General features: G+C 37.2%; 1 protein-coding gene across 3 annotated transcripts in view; it reads right to left on the bottom strand.

The window, feature by feature from the left end:
* Positions 1–395: 395 nt before the first annotated feature.
* The window catches only part of SLC9A3 (solute carrier family 9 member A3), a 59,693-nt gene continuing 40,533 nt past the window's right edge, over positions 396–19,555 (bottom strand). The window contains exons 9-17 of one of the 3 annotated variants that reach the window (XM_087765901.1): positions 19,370–19,440; positions 16,953–17,082; positions 13,768–13,883; positions 13,005–13,134; positions 12,302–12,478; positions 11,689–11,764; positions 9,131–9,244; positions 7,527–7,770; positions 4,778–4,910 (exon numbers count right to left, since the gene is read on the bottom strand). In XM_087765901.1, the coding sequence (XP_087622027.1) occupies positions 4,907–4,910; positions 7,527–7,770; positions 9,131–9,244; positions 11,689–11,764; positions 12,302–12,478; positions 13,005–13,134; positions 13,768–13,883; positions 16,953–17,082; positions 19,370–19,440 (1,062 nt within the window). In that variant the 3' untranslated portion in view covers positions 4,778–4,906. Of the gene's footprint in view, positions 4,911–7,522; positions 7,771–9,130; positions 9,245–11,688; positions 11,765–12,301; positions 12,479–13,004; positions 13,135–13,767; positions 13,884–16,952; positions 17,083–19,369; positions 19,441–19,555 lie in introns of those variants that run through there. The other 2 variants (XM_087765909.1, XM_009475379.2) reach the window with 2 other exon arrangements.

Here is a 19,555-nt window from a genome sequence, read left to right as displayed (position 1 = left end):
GGGATCACAGAGCTTATATGGGACAGCTTAGATTAAGTTTCCTTGGTTTCTGTGTGGGAAATCAAGCTGGCTGGCATTAGTGACTACCAAATCTTCAAAAAGCATTGCACAGTAAAACAAAACCCCAAAAGATCACTTTAATCTTTGCATCAAAAGAATATTATAATGAGATGCTCTATATCATCGTATAGGTAAATTTTAAAATATAGTGTTGTAATGACAACATCTCTATATATATCTTGACAAAATATGGACCCTTCTGTTCTAAGGATGGAAATATTGGCTTATAAAGTCAATGGGAATTCTGTCATTGACTGCAGTGGAGCTAGAACTGTACAAAAAGTGTCATAGTTGTCAGAGAGAGACTCAGGAGATCGTCTACAACTTCCGTTGCTGCTTTTAATGATCGGCATTTTATAAATGACATGAATTATCAGCAGCTCACTATTGTCTTTTTTAACTTTGATTTGGGAGCAGAAATACAAACTTCTCAGAAGTCTTGTGTGGAAAGTCTTCTCTAAATGTACTAAATAAATGATACTCTAAATCACTTGCGAAAGCAGTGTTATTCCACCAAGGTGATACAATTTATTGCCAAACTTCTCATTATTATATACTACTGAAACGTTTCTATAAAGAGACATTAGCAGAACAACTTGACTTGTTTAAAAATATATGCAGTACGATGACACCTTTTGGAAAGTACACACAAAAATCTCCAAACAACAGCATTCCAAAGAGTGACAATTTAAGGCACGTGATTGTTTTGCAACCTTCGTTACATAAATCTCCAGCTAGACCATATATTTGTAAAATATAATTTCATATATTTCAATAACTAACTTCACAGCTCAGAGAGACAGAATTCATCTGAGTGCAGGCAACTCTCCTTTTTTTAACATTGCTAGTTCATAGTGCAGCATAATAAACATTGTTAAAAAGAACCTTGTCCATGGAGCAAAATGTGTAGGAGAGACATCAAATATTTCTGCATTTCATCTTTTTACAATAAGGTAGGCCATTGTTCAATAAATAGCGACTGTGGAATTCCCAACTTGCCTTTCTTCGACAGAGCATGTCACCAAAAAAATTTAGAGTTTTCAGCCAGGGAAGCAAGAACTGAACTTGCCTCACCAGAGGTGAACTGATTTACCAACTAATCATTCCAATCTAATTCACACGGTAAAAAAGAAGCTGGTCCTCAGCAGCTCTAAATCTATGTTGCTGTGATGGAAATTAGTGGTGCTTGACTGATTAAAGTGTGCTGAAGAAGCAACCAAACACTAGCTGGGGTTAAACCACGACACCACTATATTCTAGCTAAGAGTATTTTCTCAATATAGAAATCGGGGACATGAAGCTTTTTTTCCATCACATTTCAAATTGAGAAACTATGCCAAACAAAACCTTGCTGGAGAGGCAATTATACTAGAAAACATCTTCCAGAAATTATGCAGGCTATTCCAGGGAAAGGTCTCTTTGCTATCAGAATTGTCCATTTTATCCTTTATCCGGTGACACAACATATAGACAATGCCTAAGGCCTTTGAAAGTAAATGGAGAGTTAAGCCCTTTGTATATAGTGTCTTTCCATTTCTTCTGTTGTTAGAAATGGCATAATGTTCCTCTCTGTTTTGCAAAAACTCCTACAGCCCACAGCTCTCTCAAAAGCATACAGGATCCTGCTGACCTTTCACAGAGACTGCTGTATTTGTAAACACTGTGGTGTCTATTAATCCTCTCATTTAGCATAAAAGAATACAAGAACATTAAAATCTTATATCCTGTGATTTTCAAAATTGCATACTCTTGTGTGTGCAACACTTACATGGTGAAAACTCCCATCTGATGATGACGATTTACAAATGTTTTCTTGAGGTAGCCTGTACACAGATTAGGAATGCTCTAACAAGCATGCAGAAAACACAGCCCACAGTGTGGTTCTTCTTCTGACTGCAACACAGCAATGACCTCTGTGCAACAGCAATAAGAAATGAAAGTTTTATTTCAAAGCCAACACCTGACGAGCATCTTGCCAACTTTGGTGTTGGTACTTCAGCATTATACTATGAGACTGGAGGTTGGATTTTGGCACATTGCACTTTACCTGTGCTAATATTTGGAATCAGTCATGGTCCTGTTATATATCTATGCCAATAGCTAAAATACTTGTTCCAATTATAATATCTGGAACAGCAGTAATATGCTCTACTTCACAAAAATAGTATGTTCGTTCACAAAAAATTGTATTTACATTATTGAATTATAAAATTAGCCTTCCTACTGGTGACAGCCTTATGTCTCATGACCCTTATTAACAAGACTAGCTCTGGGTGATGAAGCTTTCCAATTAGGGACACTGATTTGAATCAGTGCCCAAGATGACTGCAAACAGGCAGCTGCTTGTGGGTTGATATCAAAAGAACCAGTACTCTGAATCTAGTCTCTAAAGGCATATGTTATGTATCTATCTAGGTTTATATATGACATTTGCCATCACATCTTTGCAATTTGCACTAGTCTAACAGGCAGTTTTAGCAAAGAAGACAAAGATAGGAAAAAGATGTGGGCACAAATTTTCACACATTGCTCCACTCTTTTGGGGTATCTGGGTAAATCTCAAATTTGAAATCTGACACAGAATCACCTAGAACCCACTTAAAATCTGGGTAGGCAGAGTGAAACAACCATTAATTCCTATAGATAAAGTAAAATTTACCAAATAAAGCCTCTGTTGGATCCAGACTTAAGCAATTCAGAGACCTCCCTGAAGGTGACTTAGTTCATTTACAAATGGTTTATGCTGATATCAAATAGAAATAAGGTACACATTAGGATCACAGAAGTGGCTAAGCACTCATCTTCTATTGATGTCACAGAATCTTTGCAGCTTATACCACTGAATATTTCAAGCCAGAATTTCAGGACTGGAATCATCCAAGGCAAAATACAGATAGGCCAGAGGACTATATGCCGGCATGTAGCATTATACATCCATGAGAGGTCTCAGAGTTTTCACTTTTATTTAGTCTTCATCTGAGTTGGCTTTCACTGATGTCTCCAGTTGTCTTCAAGGTGATGTAGATCAGATTCATATGCAATAGGCATTTAGTGCAATCTTAACTACTATCATTTAACAGAAAACGGGGGACAAAAAATAAAGGAAGTTCCTAACACAAACAGGTATATACATACAGAGTAGCCAAACTGTCTCTGTACTATCTCTGTATCTGTAGATCAGATTCATACGCAATAGGCATCTAGTGCAATCTTAACTACTACCATTTAACAGAAATCTGGGAACAAAAAAATAAAGGAAGTTCTTAACACAAACAGGCATATACATACGGAGTAGCCAAACTACCTCTGTACAATACTTTGAACCATCAATGTCCTGAGTCATTGTGGCACTTAAACCATGTGGCAAAACACAGGATAGCATCTGAGAGACCATTATCCTGATCAACTATTGAAAGTGATACCTAAATTAACAAGATAATCTAACAGAGTATTTGGAAGGTGTCTTCCAAAGCAGCAGTAAAAATGACAAATATTTACACTTCTGTCTGAGTGAGGCTGTTTAAAATAGAGCAGCTTAATTAAGAATATGAAATGAGTTGCTTGTGACCACACAAACTAAAATTCTGAGATAATTCTGGACGTTCTTTCATTCCAGAGCTATTGAGTAGAGGAAATGAAGGTGAAGGAAGGAAATGGCCTTCCTGGAGTCCTTGATTAAATTTCAAGATGCCCGGACTTTCCTCTCCCTGGAAAGTTTTCCACCAGAGTCAATACCCCACAATTACTCAATGATACAAATATTCAAGAGCAGGAAAATACTTTTCTTTAGCTTGCACTTATAAAAGGCACTGATCCATTTCAATCAGAGTAGACTTAGCAGGCAAGAGGCTAACCATTGGCTTCTCCTACATTAATTTCATACATCATAAATATTGAATTCCATTACTGAAGCAGCAAATGCAACCTATGTCTTTAAGTGTATTTATGGCATAATGGCATAATAAACCATTTGCATGTAAAAAACCAAGAATTTACCATTTGAAAATATTCTTGGTTTAGCCCTCCAAAAATAATATTGATTTTTTGTAACAGTCTACATGAAAAAATAACAAGGAGGCATATTTCCCCGTCACTATGCATCCTTTCATTACAAATGAGAACTTAAAAATGTAAGTGCAGCAGAAAAGCTCCAGTGTTTCTATGGGACCTCACTCCCTTTCCATCTGAAGCCATTCTAGAGCAGATCCCATGAACTAATAGATTGCTCTCTATTTTTACAGAAGCCATTTGTTCAAGTTATTCTTTCTCATCTTCTCCTTTCAAGTAAGTCCTGGCTCACAACTGTGTTTCCTCTTGTTCCAAAGAATGTGGAGGGACATGGCAAGATGCTGGAAGAGATGCTAGCTTCTGAAGCTTAGGGTGTTGCAGAGGTTTTGGCCTATGAAAAGAACGTCGGCTTTGTACACGTCTGGCTGCAGCAGATCTGTAATTTCCTTGTACATCAAGCAACATTTTCTTCTCTTGGGTCTCCTTCATATAAGAGTCTTCCAGCCCTTCGAACATAAGTAGAGAATTCTCTTCTTGTGAATTCTCTGACTTGTAGCTAACTTCAGAACAATAACCTGAGTTTACTGTCTCTTTGTTATTCGTATCTGTACCTGCTTCCCAGAAGAGATCAGGTACATTTGTGTCACAAGAAGCTATATACTCAGAGACAGTAGAAAGAGAAACATTCCCTCTGTTTTCCAATGAAGAATAGTTTTGTGTCCAAGGCATTTGAAGACAAGATGGGAAGAAGTGGAGAGGAGTCACTGAAACACTTTGATTTTGGTTTAGTTGGTCGTCTGAAGAGGAGTATTCTGTCATTTCAACATCATGGTCCATATCACCTAGAGAGCACAATTAAATAGAAACACTTGTAATACACATTTTCTATACTAGTATGCTGGCTATTGGACTTTGCTTTTGGCTATTTTTATGAAAGTCTTATGAAAGTGAGTAGTTTAAGATGGCTTTTTTGCTGGTGAACTGTACCCTGTCGCAATTTCTATCTTGGACAACCTAAAGTTTATTAAACTTCTTATCCTTGCTGAGTATCAGGCAAAACTTAGTTCAGTGTTTGTGATTAACAACTATGTGTTTCAGATATTTAGGAGATGGAGCCATCATCTGGTCATTAAAGTATATCTTTATCTTAAAACATTTAGTCTGGATGGTCAGCAAGGAAATCTTTCAGAAATTTTTGAAAGAAATTGTGCTCTATCAATCAAGTAGCAGACGATATCACCAGAGTCAATTTGTTATTGACCGGAGCCTATGATCAGTTTTCTGTATACTTTAGACTATGCAGAGAAACTCCACATTTCCACCCTTGGCTTCCAGTTTACATTGTTTTTTAAAATCTTTTATTTGAAATTTCAGTATCATTCTCCTATTAGGAGAATTTTGTTAAGGAGATAATTCAGAGGACTCTTTCAGAGAGTAATCAAGGTCTAAGCTTATTAGCTTGGGAAATCTAACTTCCCAAAACACTTCTTAAGAAACACAGCAGTCAAAACCCAGTGATTTTGATATATCAAAGATACCTGCACAAGAACTTATACATAACAGTTGCTAATAATAAAGTCAATTGTAAATAACACGATAGAATGGAGGAAAAGAACAAAGGTTAGCCAGAAAATGTTCAGCAAGTCATATGCCAATATTTTATGATAATGTTCTCAGTGGGAAAAGAAAGTAAAGAGAATTTCAATGTGGATAAGTGTCGAGGAGAAGTTTTCCTTTTAGAATGCTGCTCATTGTTCAAGTTTTTAATCAGGATATAGGAATTTAATTCACAGTTCTTTATTTAATCTAATGTTCATTATAAAACATCATTTAAAAAATAATCAAAGATGCATTAATAAGGAACTGAGTACTAGAACGAACCACTGATCTATAGGCCACTCCAGTAAAGAAAGTGATGTGCTTCCTATAATTACACTTGAACCAGCGCGTCTTCTGCAGGGACAGAAGCCTGAACAGAAGAAAAATGGAACTTCCCTTTCTATTTCTTTTCAAAAGGTTATGAAGTTCTTCTCAAATCTAAGTTACCAGCATTCACTCTTATCCTGAGGTCTTTGAACAAAGTTTCATCAACCAACTACAGAAGTACTTTCAACTTACCACATTACTTTATTTGTTGATGCACAGAGGACACTAGGTCATACATTTGTGATCATGGATTCCACAAAAGCAAATTCATGATGAAACTGAGTATTGCATTTCATTGCATAATCCCTGCAGCGCTCTATGTTTTATTCAATTAAGATGTCTGAACTGTGACCTGACCCACCTCATTTACAGCACTGACTGTGTTGATTATATAAGTGAAGGCTGCTTTTTATGGTGTGGAAAATTTCCACAAAGCAAGAATTAAAGGGCAGCTAGGATATTCATTTAAACCCAGAGTCAATTTAATTTTAAGCCTCTAACACATTAGGAGCAACAAGTTATTTACTGCGTCAGAGAGCTAAGCATTTTTCTGCTTTCAAAATAAGTTATGGATTAAGATAAACTCACAGTTTAAAGATAAAGCTCTAACCAAAACTGGAATTCTGCTTCTCCACAGTCTGGCTGTTGTGTAATTATTATCGCTACCCGTGCAAGGGAAGTCTGATGCATTATCGTAAACATGCTTCATTTTTAAACCCTTTCTTAGGTAATTTTATGATATCAGCCATGTCATTGAGTACTTGTATTGTAGCAGTGGGACCATTTTCCCTTCCTGGGCACTGGAGAAATAACCTGGATAAATGTTCAGAACTGACTCAAGTCTTCTTATCAATAGAGTCAAAAATCATATTCTAATCGTGCTAAGAATGAGAGACAGCCCAGCTCATTGCTGGTCTAGCCCTGCTGCTCCTATTGTATATCCAAATGCAATAGAGTCCAATGGGTTAAATGAGTCGTCTGACCTCTTATGGGCAAACCATATCCTTTGGCATCAGCAACTGGATTGTCTTTCTGGGGCTTCAGACTACTTTGCTTACGTCTGCAGACAGTAGTGACAATGTTACTCAAAAAGACCAATCACCATTTAAGGGGATTGAATCAGGATTACCTGATTCTTGTTAGGGAACTCAAGTACAAATTTTATCATCTAGAACTGACTAACCAAAAAACCTCGAGCCTCTTGAAAATGGGTGCACAATATTTTCATATTTGGAATACTATTTTCTTGGCATATAAAATACGCAAGCCAAAACAAAGAGCAGCACCCTTATCTGCAGTAAAAATAGCAAGGCATTGGACCCCAAGTAGCTGGACAGCTCTTCTGCAGAAGGAAAATAGATGTTTTGTTATTCAAGCTGGAGGAAAATAGAAGATGTTTAGTTGTGTGAAGAAATCAGGAAGGAAATAGTTGCTCTAGGAGAAGAAAAATCAGAAAAGTTTACTTGTCAGTAGTCAGGGTTGATAGGAAGGCTGATTAAAAATAAAGGTGATAATATCTTTTAAAATATTACATATGTGTTGATTCTGGGAGAAAAGATCTGGGTCGGTCCTCTGGGCCATCTGCTAGCAGGAAGGAATCTATTGATTTATTGCTGAGCCGGAATGGAGTGAGCCGTCTGAAGTTGTTTGGAGAATACGGGATCTGCACTCGGGCCCTTTGTGATGGTACCACAGTATCTTCAGTAGATAACCATGGTGAGAACTTCATGTAGATGCTTTGATCATCATCAGCTGAAAATACTGGGTTATCAATTCCTAAAAAAAGTTCACGAGTGACAAATACAATTAATCAAAATAATTTCTTGGCAATACAGCAAGATGCTTTGTAAAAGGAGAACGGCTATAGTGGGAACAAAATAGGTTGATACACACTGGTACAGATGTGACTAGGCCAATACACAGACCATTATACACACATAGGTTGCTCTTTCTACCTTGGTTATTGCTAGTCATTTTGGATTTCTATTAAAGAGAAAAATTGGGTATTATCTCCAATATGCAGTTATGCTTGGGATATCTGGAGACAAAAAATAAAATCAATAAAAGAAGAAATCAGTCAGCAAATTTTAAGCAAAATAAAGCACAATATAAAATAACTGCATAAAATTCAAATCAAACCCATAAAAAAGAAATAAAAGAAGGAAAATAATGCAAAAGCATGAACTGCACAACTTCATAAAGGAATGAGATGTGTGTGAGGGAGTTAAAGCAAGCCACAGAACAGTTAAAAGTAAGTTACAGGAGCCTTTTAATATAGATATTAAGTTTGTAGTGTTTGAACAGAAAAAGAAATTTTAAAAATTAGTCTAGGTCTGCATCTTCCCACACACTTATTTCTGGATTGATTTCTGGATGTCTTTATATGTTCTCAAACATAGAATTTGTCATGGAACTATGAAAAGGCTGTATCAGCATTTCTGCCAAATGAGTATAGACACAAGTATTTGTCTTCATTGTATGCACCATGTTAAATATGAAGCATATGGTGGCATGCTGAAAATTCAAACACAAAAGTGCTAAAGAGAAATACTAAATTTTAAAACTTTATAAGTCATATCATATAATTTCTGTTATATATAATGATACACTTTCAGTTTGATATTTTGGAGCCTTTCAGTGCTGGAAATCAAGTCCAATGAATGCTCCAGGAATGCTGCAAATCTGCCCTTTTCAGTGACTTCTATGAGCCGCCAAGGACCAGAAGGAGTTGTGAATTTAAGAGGAGAAATCCTGCCTGAAAGAAGAAGCATGAAATTTATCACAACAAAGTGCTTCAAATGCAAGTAGGAAACAGTTCCAAAGGACTGGTATTGACTGGTCTTGTGAGGCAGGACAACTCTAAAATAACGTTTTCTGTTGCTAGAAATAATTAGTGGTTTTAGGTCTGGTTTAGGCAGTCATGCTCACAACTTCTATCAGTAGCAAATTTGATGTTCTCCATACCTCCAGATATCTAAAACTTGTTATCTGTTAACATTACTATTAAGCAAATATATTTTCTAATAGAAAACATCAAAACAAAACAAAAAATACAGGCTAAATCAGCAGCATTTCTAGTATTGTTTTAATATTTGAGAGAAAAAAAAAAAACTCTGTAAGTAATTAATATTTTTACCAGTAGGAGTATCTGTGAAATTTTGCTTCGTCACATTAGCCAGGAAATCAACTCCTTTCCCTAGATGCAAAGTTTCATAATCATTATTTTCTTCTGATTCAGAATACTCCAAATCTGGAAAAAAAAAAAAAAAGTCCAATTTTATTAGAGATTTGTATCAGTTCTGACTGATAAAAAATGCTATTTCATGCTGTTTTGATGCTGGCATGGTTATCAAAGATACATCTTTAACAAGGATCTAGATAAGGGCAAATTTTAATCAACAGTTCTAGCACTGAAATGCGAATGTGAATGTATATAGAGATTGCAGCTTAGATACCAATTACATCAAGAAACTCAACACAGGTTTCTGACTTGCATTATTGCCTGGTGCTATGATAGAGACAGAATTCACACTCTGGCTAAGCTTTTGGCTAACCAAATTGTTTGCTTTCCTGGGACTGAAACAAACCAGCCTATGACATGGCACCACTGCTGCTGCTGTGTTTTGTGTCCTACATGCTCGCGTGTTGACAAATGTCATCCCGTTACAATGACCAGTCACTGCATTTTCATCGTTTGACAGAGGTCAGCATTAGTATCCTGACTGATTTGAAACCTGGTGAGGTCATTGCTACTTCTACTGCAGTGGAATCAATTTTACAACAGCTACTAAACCACTTGTTAAGACTATCTTCCAATGAAGCTTTTGTTTTTAAGTAGAGGATGGCATCTATACACAGTGTTCTTTAAAAAGACAGCATTGAATGACCTACTTATAAGTATTTGGAAAGCTCTTCCCATGCAAAAAGGTTCTAGAATATTACACTTATTCAGCCAGCCTGTATTGCCCCTGTCAGTCAAAGAAAAATAATGCCCACAAAATGATTCAAAGAACATATATAAAGAAAAATATCTTTGCTTGGAGCTTTTGAGAAAAGATGAATCCCTCTCTACTTCAGTTCTCTTTGAGATCAAGGGGCTGCATGCATAAACGGAGGAAAGAACATAAATAAGAGTTAGTTCAGTGGCTTTTAAACCATGTTTCAGTTTTTAAGTGACTCATATTATTTTATAATCACATAACAAACATATTAGCATCCATCATGTCTTGCTATGACTGATATCAATGCCAAAAGATGGCTAAAACATGAGAGGAAAGAATTCGGGCCTTTATACGCAAAACCAACTTTTACTTGCTTCCTAGGCCAGTCAGCTTCAGATTACACTTTCAAGGCTGACCTATGTGTTAGATTTGTGCATGAAGGGTGAATCAGTGCTGAAACTGGCCTCTGACTATGTGTTCCTTTCAAAGCTACACTCTCCTTGAGTTCTAACATGCTTGCTTAGCGTCAACTCTGATTCAGACTTTTCTAAACAAATGGACCTTGGCTCAGATCAGAATGTCAACTACTGAATTTTATATGGCACAGTGTCCTGGGCAGGCATATCCTGCTGTGATGAAAAAGAAAAATGTTAATGAAAGTTGCTCTCTGCAGCTTATCCCAAAGGAAGCTGAAAGTTCATCTATGTTGTAGCCACTGCATTGTTTTGTTTTCAAAATTTAAATGTGATATCTTAAAAATGTGAGTAAAAACGCCAATTAAAATTTGGTTTGTCATCCAGCTGCCTAGAAAAACAACTTCTAAATCATCAAGACTGCATTTAAGCATGGAGCAGATCCCCACTCTGAATTCTGAATTATGACTAAAAGTCCCTTTTTAATACCAGCTTCACTGCTGCATCCTGCACTTGAGTCACAACAACCTCATGCAACGCTACAGGCTGGGGGAGGAGTGGCTAGAGAGCTGCCTGGAGGAAAAGGACCTGGGGGTGCTGGTTGACAGCCGCCTGAACATGAGCCAGCAGTGTGCCCAGGTGGCCAAGAGGGCCAATGGCATCCTGGCCTGTATCAAGAATAGTGTGGCCAGCAGGACCAGGCAGGTGATAGTGCCCCTGTACTGGGCACTGGTGAGGCCATACCTCGAGTACTGTGTTCAGTTTTGGGCCCCTCACTACAAGAAGGACATTGAGGTGCTGGAGCGTGTCCAGAGAAGGGCAATGAAGTTGGTGAAGGGTCTAGAGCACAAGTCTTATGAGGAGCGGCTGAGGGAGCTGGGCTTGTTTAGTCTGGAGAAGGGGAGGCTGAGGGGAGACCTTATTGCTCTCTACAACTACCTGAAAGGAGGTTGCAAAGTGGGGGTCGGTCTCTTCTCCTTAGTAACAAGCGATAGGAGAGGAAACGGCCTGAAGCTGTGCCAGGGGAAGTTTAGGTTGGATATTAGGAAAAACTTCTTCACCGAGAGGGTGGTCAAGCATTGGAACAGGCTGCCCAGGGAAGTGGTTGAGTCTCCATCCCTGGAGGTATTTAAAAGATGGGTAGACGTGGTGCTTGAGGACATGGTTTAGTGGTGGACTTGGCAGTGATAGGTTAACAGTTGGACTCAATGATCTTAAGGGTCTTTTCCAACCTTAACGATTCTATGATTCTATGATATCATGAAATTTTTCAGTGATGCTTTACTGACAATGTAGCTGGTAAAATCCAGTTAATGAAACGGGTCTATGAGTCCTTTTACCTTTTTCCTTCAAAGTAAAGTCTTGTACTGGATTTTCTGAAGGTATTTTTCCATTTGGTATGGCACTGCTGTTTCGCTGAAAGAAAACAAACAAAGTTACCAAAAACGCTACCATTATCAGATAGCAACGGCAGTGACATCCTTTGAAATCATGAGTTCAGCAGCATAACCCTGAAATTTGTTGTAATCTTTGCTTGACACTGAATATGGATGTCATGATGTTCCCCCCTACACTCTTACTTACTACAGAAAAAGAAAGGAGCTTTGGCTCTTTGTATGCTGTACGTTCCCTCTTAGTTTCATGCAAATTTTGTGGAAATCTCTATGCCATAGTGCTACCCTGCTACATATACCCTGTAACCTCTCCCTACAGTGTTGTAGCATGGATCAAGGTCTGTTGTTTTTCAAGTGATCAAAAATCTCTCACCCAGTAGAAGGGTCCCAAAGCATAGAGAAAAACAGCATATGAGAAGATGTCCCTTGAGTTATATCATAGATTAATCTCTTCTTGCTTAGGCCCTTTAAGTTCATGAAGGACAGAGATGTCTGCCCTCCCCACCCCTTAGTTTTTATAATAGATGGCTACATCTGGGTCCTTGTGAAAGTATTTTACCCTTTTTTGGCCCCGGTCTCGCTTGTGGATTTTATTGAGCTTCTTGGAATGGTTTATTCCTAGTTTGGTACTCTTGAAAGATTCTAAGCGCTTCCTCATTGTCCTGTGGAAAATCTCCTTGTCTTGTTTCTCATCTTCGCTGTGCATGATCTCATGTCGACTGTACAGGTGTTTGTGCTGTTGCCAGGAAGGGAAGACAATATTTATTTATTTAGAAATACAGCTGGAAGCCCTGAATCAATGCATTCAATCAGTGTCATGCAAATGTAAACAAGTCCATAAAAAGAATGAACCAAAGACTAGTCTGAAGGCATTAATGAAACTCCTATGTTTCTTTCTCTTTCTTCACCACGAAACAGGTGTAAGTCCAGGAATTTTAAGTATGTAAGAGTGACTGTCATTCAAAGTAAGCCTCTCCCTGTAAGTGTCTGAATCCCTTCAGTTGATACACTCCATTTAATCCTGCTTCAGAAGGTATATTGGACCCAGTTCTGCATTCCACTGGCCCCAGTGAAATCAAAGGCACTAGTTCTGTTAAAGAGGCATGCTCATAAATGAGAAAGAATATAGAGAAAGAGCCTATCTTCCTCAAGGGTGCAGATTTTGCAGATGGCTTCTTTTGAGTTTTGCTCCCAAGTTTTGGTTCCTAATGTCTCCTAGCTTTAGACTGGAAAACAGTCCAATGCTAGCCTTCTGCTCTCACCTCCTGCCTGGGTTTATACAGGTACTGTTGTAGGGTGTGATGAGCAACTGTGTCTTCTGTGTCCCGGATACTTTTCCTCCTCTGCTCTAAAGCTTGCATGTCAAGGCAAACTGGTCCAGCTTTTTCTCTCCTGAAGAAGAATACAATATACAAACAGCAGTTTTAAAAATCAGTAATTGCTGAAGAGGAATTAAAAATAGGAAAATGTGGAACACGGGGGAGAATTAAGATGAAGTTTAAAAAAAAGGAACTGTCAAAATCGTCTAAATGAAAATGAGTGAAAAAATACCTAATGGGAAATGTGAAAAGATTATTGGTCTTTGTCTTTCAGGTGGGTGTAGCATTAATTTATCAGTTTACATGACACACGGTCTGTTTGGTGAAAGAATCATGAAAAAGTTAAGGAAGAAGCAATTTTTTTTCCTTGCCTCTCTCCGGACTTTTTCTGGAGCAGACACAGAAATGATATCTAGCCCTGTCTATAGCAGTTGGTGAACAAAAGGCACATGAAACAACTCTAATGTGGATGTCTGCTTCATCTTACTAGCCTTTACTGCAAAAATTTCTTTGTGTGTAAAATGCAACAATATAACTATGTATACCCATTTTATGTGGGAGAAAAGATTAACTGAAGTTCAAAAAAGTAGTGAATGAAGCCCCTGTAATTTGCATTTTTAACATTTATAACACTGTTCCCATTTCCTCACATATAACATAAAAACCCCCACAAATCCCCCCTGTACAATCAGACCACATTACTTACAGTAAATAAGAGACAGAGCTTTCCACGGTACTTGGGCGTGGGGTGCTGAAATCCACATTTACCATGTTGTCTGTACTTGGAGAACGTATAAATGCCAAGGAACCTCTACGTTCTCCCTGGCCACAGAAAGAAACAAGACATATTACAGCTGTAAACACCTAGGGCAAAATGTGTATCCGAAAATGTGAATAATTTGTGAGGCTGCTGTACGCAAATGGCACAAGAAGCAGGGGAGAAGTTTTATCTGGTAACAAATACAAACCATTTTTTGGGTTTATGGTTTCTGTACATTGAGTGACATTATCCCAATGAACAAAGCTAGGAGAAAAACTATTCTTGTAAATTGATTTTGAGGAGGTGAGTGATTTCTTAGGCCTCAATCTGTTTGCAAATTATATCCTTACACTTTTGCAGTCTAACTCTTTTCCCTTCACAGACCCTTTCAGGGATGGACCTTTTACTTTGTACCACATTGCAAACCAACTACATAGGGATATCTATGCACTAACAGTAGCATTTTCAAAGATAAAACACTAAGTTTTCTGTTCTCTGCCAGACTGGAAGCAGCAAATCTTAAGTGGTGGTGGAAGTCTACAAAATGATTTGAAAGAGCATGAGACATGAGACATGAGACATGAAGACATGAGATACTGAAGAGATGAGATTTGCTTTCATTTCTAAAACTAGTGTCTCAGAAGTGAATTGCAGGAAAAACTCAAATTTATGTCTTCACAGTTTTCCCTACTGCTTGCATAATCTCATGTTTAGGTGAAAGGTAGCTATTGAGTGACATCGTGATTACATAGGCTGAACCCATCTATGGTTTTGAATCACAGCCGAGAGAAATCACATAGCAGGTCTCTACATTTTAAACTGTATTAAAGAATACACCAAGAAAAAACATCTCCCTTGCAGAATCTTGAAAGAGATTTTATCTACATTTCTCCAACTTTCACTGTATTGTGTCCCCTTTACATTTTTATATTCATAGAGCAAATCAAACAAATGTTTCCTTCTACTGTGGTAGCCCACATAAATGTTACAGTAGAATGTGTTGGATCAGATCAGTGGCATTAAGAAGTACGCTCTGGCCTCTGTAGACCAAAAACTTAAGAGAAGAAAAAGTAAATTCTGGGTCAGCATCATCCCATCCATTTTCTTAAGTGCATCTGACTTTCTTTTCAAATCAAGTTTAATGTTTTATACATACATCATACCATATCATCAGTGGAGGAAGTCATCAGCCAGGAGTTATAAACTGTATTTTAAGTCACTTCTATTCACTTGCTTTGGATTATTTTAATTTTGCCTGGCTTAGGCTCTCCCCTCTCAACTGTAAGGAATTTATTTAGGTTCAGACTGAACTGTCTCAAGCTCTTGTTTATTGTACAGATGCAGCATAACAGCAGAGCTGAAAAAAGAAGAATTTATAAAATAGTTTTTAAACTCCTCAGTTTCTTGCAAGTGGGAAGAGAGTAAATAACTGGGGAAGGCAGATCTTTACTCCTTCTGGAAGAAATGGCTTCAGTTTCAATGTCAGCTTGTAATTCACAGATATTTAGTTCAAAGATATATTTCAGAAGTCAAGGAAAAGTTTTTAAAACAGTGTATCACTGAAGCAAATATTAACATGAGAAAGGTGGAATGACTTTAGGATTCACAACTCATGACTAATCGGGCATATTAACATAACTAATCTCCACTGCATGAAACCATGTTGCACAGCTTTTGTAGAACCTGAAGAACTTTTAATTTCTTTATCTATTATTATCAGAACAGTAGACATTTGCCAATAGAATTTGTCTGCTAGACACACAATATACACAAATAGTATTGGACTAGGGTAGCAAAAGTCAGTTTCCTGGTGTTATGAACTGTACTAAGGTATAATGAAAAAGGTAACTCTTCTAAAAAATTAATAATATAACTTAATCTGACATTACTATATGGGATTCAAGACATTATTGGGTAAAGATTCTGGGGCTAAATCTGCATGGCTTAGTGATCTGTAGAGCCCTTTGCATCTGCTAAAGAGAAAAAATACTGTGATGAATACACTGAACAGATTCAGCAGTGAATCTGAACATGACTCTCATGCTCATCAACATCAAAGTCATTATCTAACTTTCTTCCTCCCAGGTGTGACCCAGAAAGCACCACAAGAAAGAAAATTAGTTCTCGAGCTCAAAAGGTTTGAAAACTGAATGGGTAATTTACAAAATCTCAAAAGGAAGTATTTGCTTCTCTTGTGAACCACTCCCCATTTTTCACACTAAGATAATTTCTGAATTTCATCTTATCTTCTGAATTTCATCTTATTTTCCAAATTTGATCTTTGAAATTCCATGTTTCACTGGAAGAAGTTTGCCTGGCTGTAGCTCATTTTCAAAAAAAGGAAAGAGATTATTAGTAGTAATAGTATCAGTCCTAGTAATAGTGTTGATTTTAATTAAAGAAATTAACTGGTGTATCACCTAGCTGTGAAAATGAGTTCACTTGGAGATTATGGGCATAGATAGATTATCACTTTGAAGGTCACTGTGTAAAATACTCCATTTAAAACTGTCCTCTACACTGTATGAATACTGCACACTTGTGGTGATTTGAACTAAGGTGGCCAGTTTCATACTGAAGAAGATTAGGAATTCTTACACAGTCTGTTAACATTGTTCCAGTCTGAGAATGGTACTCTTGCAGAAGGCCAGTAACTTTCTTCCATTCTGTAACTTTAAAAATTGAGATTATAGCAGTCCACTACTTTGGTCATATATCCACACCATTTGGAAGTAAGCTTCTTCAAATCAGATTTGTCATCACATAGAACCACTGTTCTGCAGGAGCCAGACTCTCTTCACACATTTAGAAAGACAGTAGTTTGCCTGATCCCTTTGGAATTATGGTATTTTTTCATACAATGAATATAGAAACAAAGTTATTCAGTAAAATCCACTGACATAAGTACAATATACTAATACTTAAGGATCAGGCATAATATTGAGAACTACAACCACACAAACAGGTGATACTGAGACTCAAAATACATTTAGGGGAAAAAAAAGCAGAGCAGAAATGAAAATAGTTTTCTTTTAGATATCTCCTGCAATATATCAACTTTAGGTTATATTATAAATTAAAAAAAACCAAAACAACGATGCTATAATATGTCAACAAGTGTTCATAAGTACCTCAGCCACATAGCTAATTGCATCCTTCAAGTTGAGTTCATGGAAAACGTTAAGGATCTGGTCTCTTGATTTTTGAGCAGACCTTCTCATTAGTACTTTACTGAGGAATTTCCTATCAAAATTGGACCACCTGGTAATTTAAACAAATTGTGTTAATGGCAACAAGCAATTTTAGTTTCACAGCATTTTTAGTTCAGCATAAATGATACTTTTGTGAGCTAAGCACTTTTTAAAAATGGTGAACATCGCAGTGTGAGGGATTTGTGTTTTGAAGCTTTTCAGTTAGCATTTAAAGAAAGTTAAGGAAAAGCCTGCTACAGAGTTATGCAGCTGTCACAAAGCATTTAATAGGTTCACTTAGCAAACACTACTACAACAGCAAGAGTGCTATGATTACAGTATCCCATTTCAGAGTCACTAGAACATTTTATACTCAGGGAGATCATGCTACCTTATTTTTCCACTTCTGATTATGCATTGTTATATTTAATAGCTTCAATTCTAGAAGTTTAATTTTCTTTCCTCCTTTGGAAGGGAATCTGCCTTTCCCCAACTGCATTGTAGAACAGCCAGCCTAGAAAATCAGTTCACAACAACAGTGCCCTTCCAAAAGCACTTACAGAGGGCCTTATTCATACTATTGATGTACTCTGGGGGATAGAAGTGATGTGTATTTTCTGTGATTTACACTTCCAAACTTGTCTGATAGTAGTATATCTGCCATTTCATATTTAGGCTCCAGAAGATAAAAGCTGCTTTGCTTCCATCTACCTTCCTCAAGATTTTCTCTAAAGGGCATGAGGCAACTTTGGAGACTACTATTCAAAGTGATTCTATCCATCTTGCCCAAGTTGAGTATTTTGAGTTTACGACTTTTTATTCAGATTGTTGAAACCTTTTTGTTTTTAAACATTATTCACAGAATTGATAACTATTCCTCTTGTCTAGCCAGAACATCCAACAAGCAGTCTCTAATTCAGGCTGCCACACCTGAGCACATCAGTGAAGATGCTAGGGGCTGCCATTTCTTTGAGGAAAAAGCACTTTCATGTACATATAGTCCAAAAGAAGCAGACTTAAGGTGGTCTCATTCAAAATGTCTCAATGACATTAGTCATCAAACCACACACTCAACCATGAATCTACATTAAGCTACTCCTTCTCTTGTTACTCAGGGAGATTACTTTTTGGCATCTAAGAAGTCAAACTCTAATCTGCCACTTTAAAAATATTTAACTCCATTTTCAAGACAGTTTTTCAAAACTAAGGATGTATTCCACTGTATTATAGCCTGCTGAAATTCATTCCCAAAAAGTAAACTAAAAATTTAGACCAAAAGAAAGAGGATGTTCTATTTGGGATGCCTCATGAAAATTCTTCACTTCATAAATGAACAAAAAGCAAAGGGAAATGAAGGAGACTGTCCCTATAACTGGATACAGACAGGTGAACATTTCTGCTTGAGCTCAGCTGCAATCTAGGTCCAGCCTAGGAGTTGTATAGTTATATGAGCATAATGCTAAACCTAAGCTAATATACTCAGCTTCTCAGCAAGTGTTAGGAGAGTGATCTGCAGGAGCTAACACAACCACATGGCTTTTGCATTGGAATTGACATGTTAAGTCAGCAGGACATTAGCAGGTCAGAACTGTGACTGTCTGCACCTATGAAATGACCTAGCTTCAGGGAGAGAACTGCCTAACCATAAATAACACTTTTAAAGATGTCCAGATTATATGTCCTTTTTTCACATTTATTCATCTAGATTACAGAAGTCTGCCCATGACAATGGTAACTCTTCACATGTACTTTAAAGAAAATGGTGTCTGTGTCTTTCAGCTGAGCAATTTTGCTTCTCTCAAGATGAATCAACTGTAAACAGAGGGGGATGGAAATAATCCATGGTTTTCATTATTGGTTTCAAACTAACAGGCTTAAACTATCTGAGTAACTTCAAAGCACCCTCTGCCATCACTTTCAGAGGTGTTGAACACATCCTTTGTAGAAATAGTATAAACAACTAGCACAGTCATGGTTGAGGTTTTTTTAGTGTCTCCAAACACAAATAATGTTCATGAAATGGAGTATTACAGAGAAGGGCCAACTTTAACATTTTAAGTTAAATCTTGTGCAAATGGCCAGTTCTCAAATCTTGAGAGAAGCTGATCCCTGGATGTGAACTGAGGCATTTGGCAAAGGACTAATATGAACTGTGGAAGAAAAAGAAAAGATTCCAGTTGCAGGGGGAAAAAATAAACCATTTTCACATTTGCTATATTTCCAGTATTTTCAGTATATAACCTTTTAAACTATATTTGACATCCTTGCTGTCCCTGAACTCACAGGCTTAAAAAGTCGTAATTTACAGATAAGATTTCCTAGCAGTATTTCAACATTCCAAGTTAGTTACTACTTACTTGTCTCTCAGATAATTATGTCCTATCTGTCCTGAAATGTCTTCTATGGCAGAAAGAATGTGATCAAAGGCCTAGGAAAGTGAAAGCGGAATTAATATCTTTACAGAAATAAAAGGCATTATTAGAAAATAGATCAATTTGTCAGGTTAGACCAGGTGACTATGCAGAATAATTTTATTGCTGCTA

This window comes from Nipponia nippon, unplaced genomic scaffold, assembly GCF_047370975.1.
Source record: "Nipponia nippon isolate SJK-2023a ecotype South Korea unplaced genomic scaffold, ASM4737097v1 scaffold_1, whole genome shotgun sequence".
Lineage (NCBI taxonomy): Eukaryota > Metazoa > Chordata > Aves > Pelecaniformes > Threskiornithidae > Nipponia > Nipponia nippon.
The sequence above is the reverse complement of the archived record's forward strand: the minus strand, read 5'-3'. Positions and strand labels throughout refer to the sequence as shown.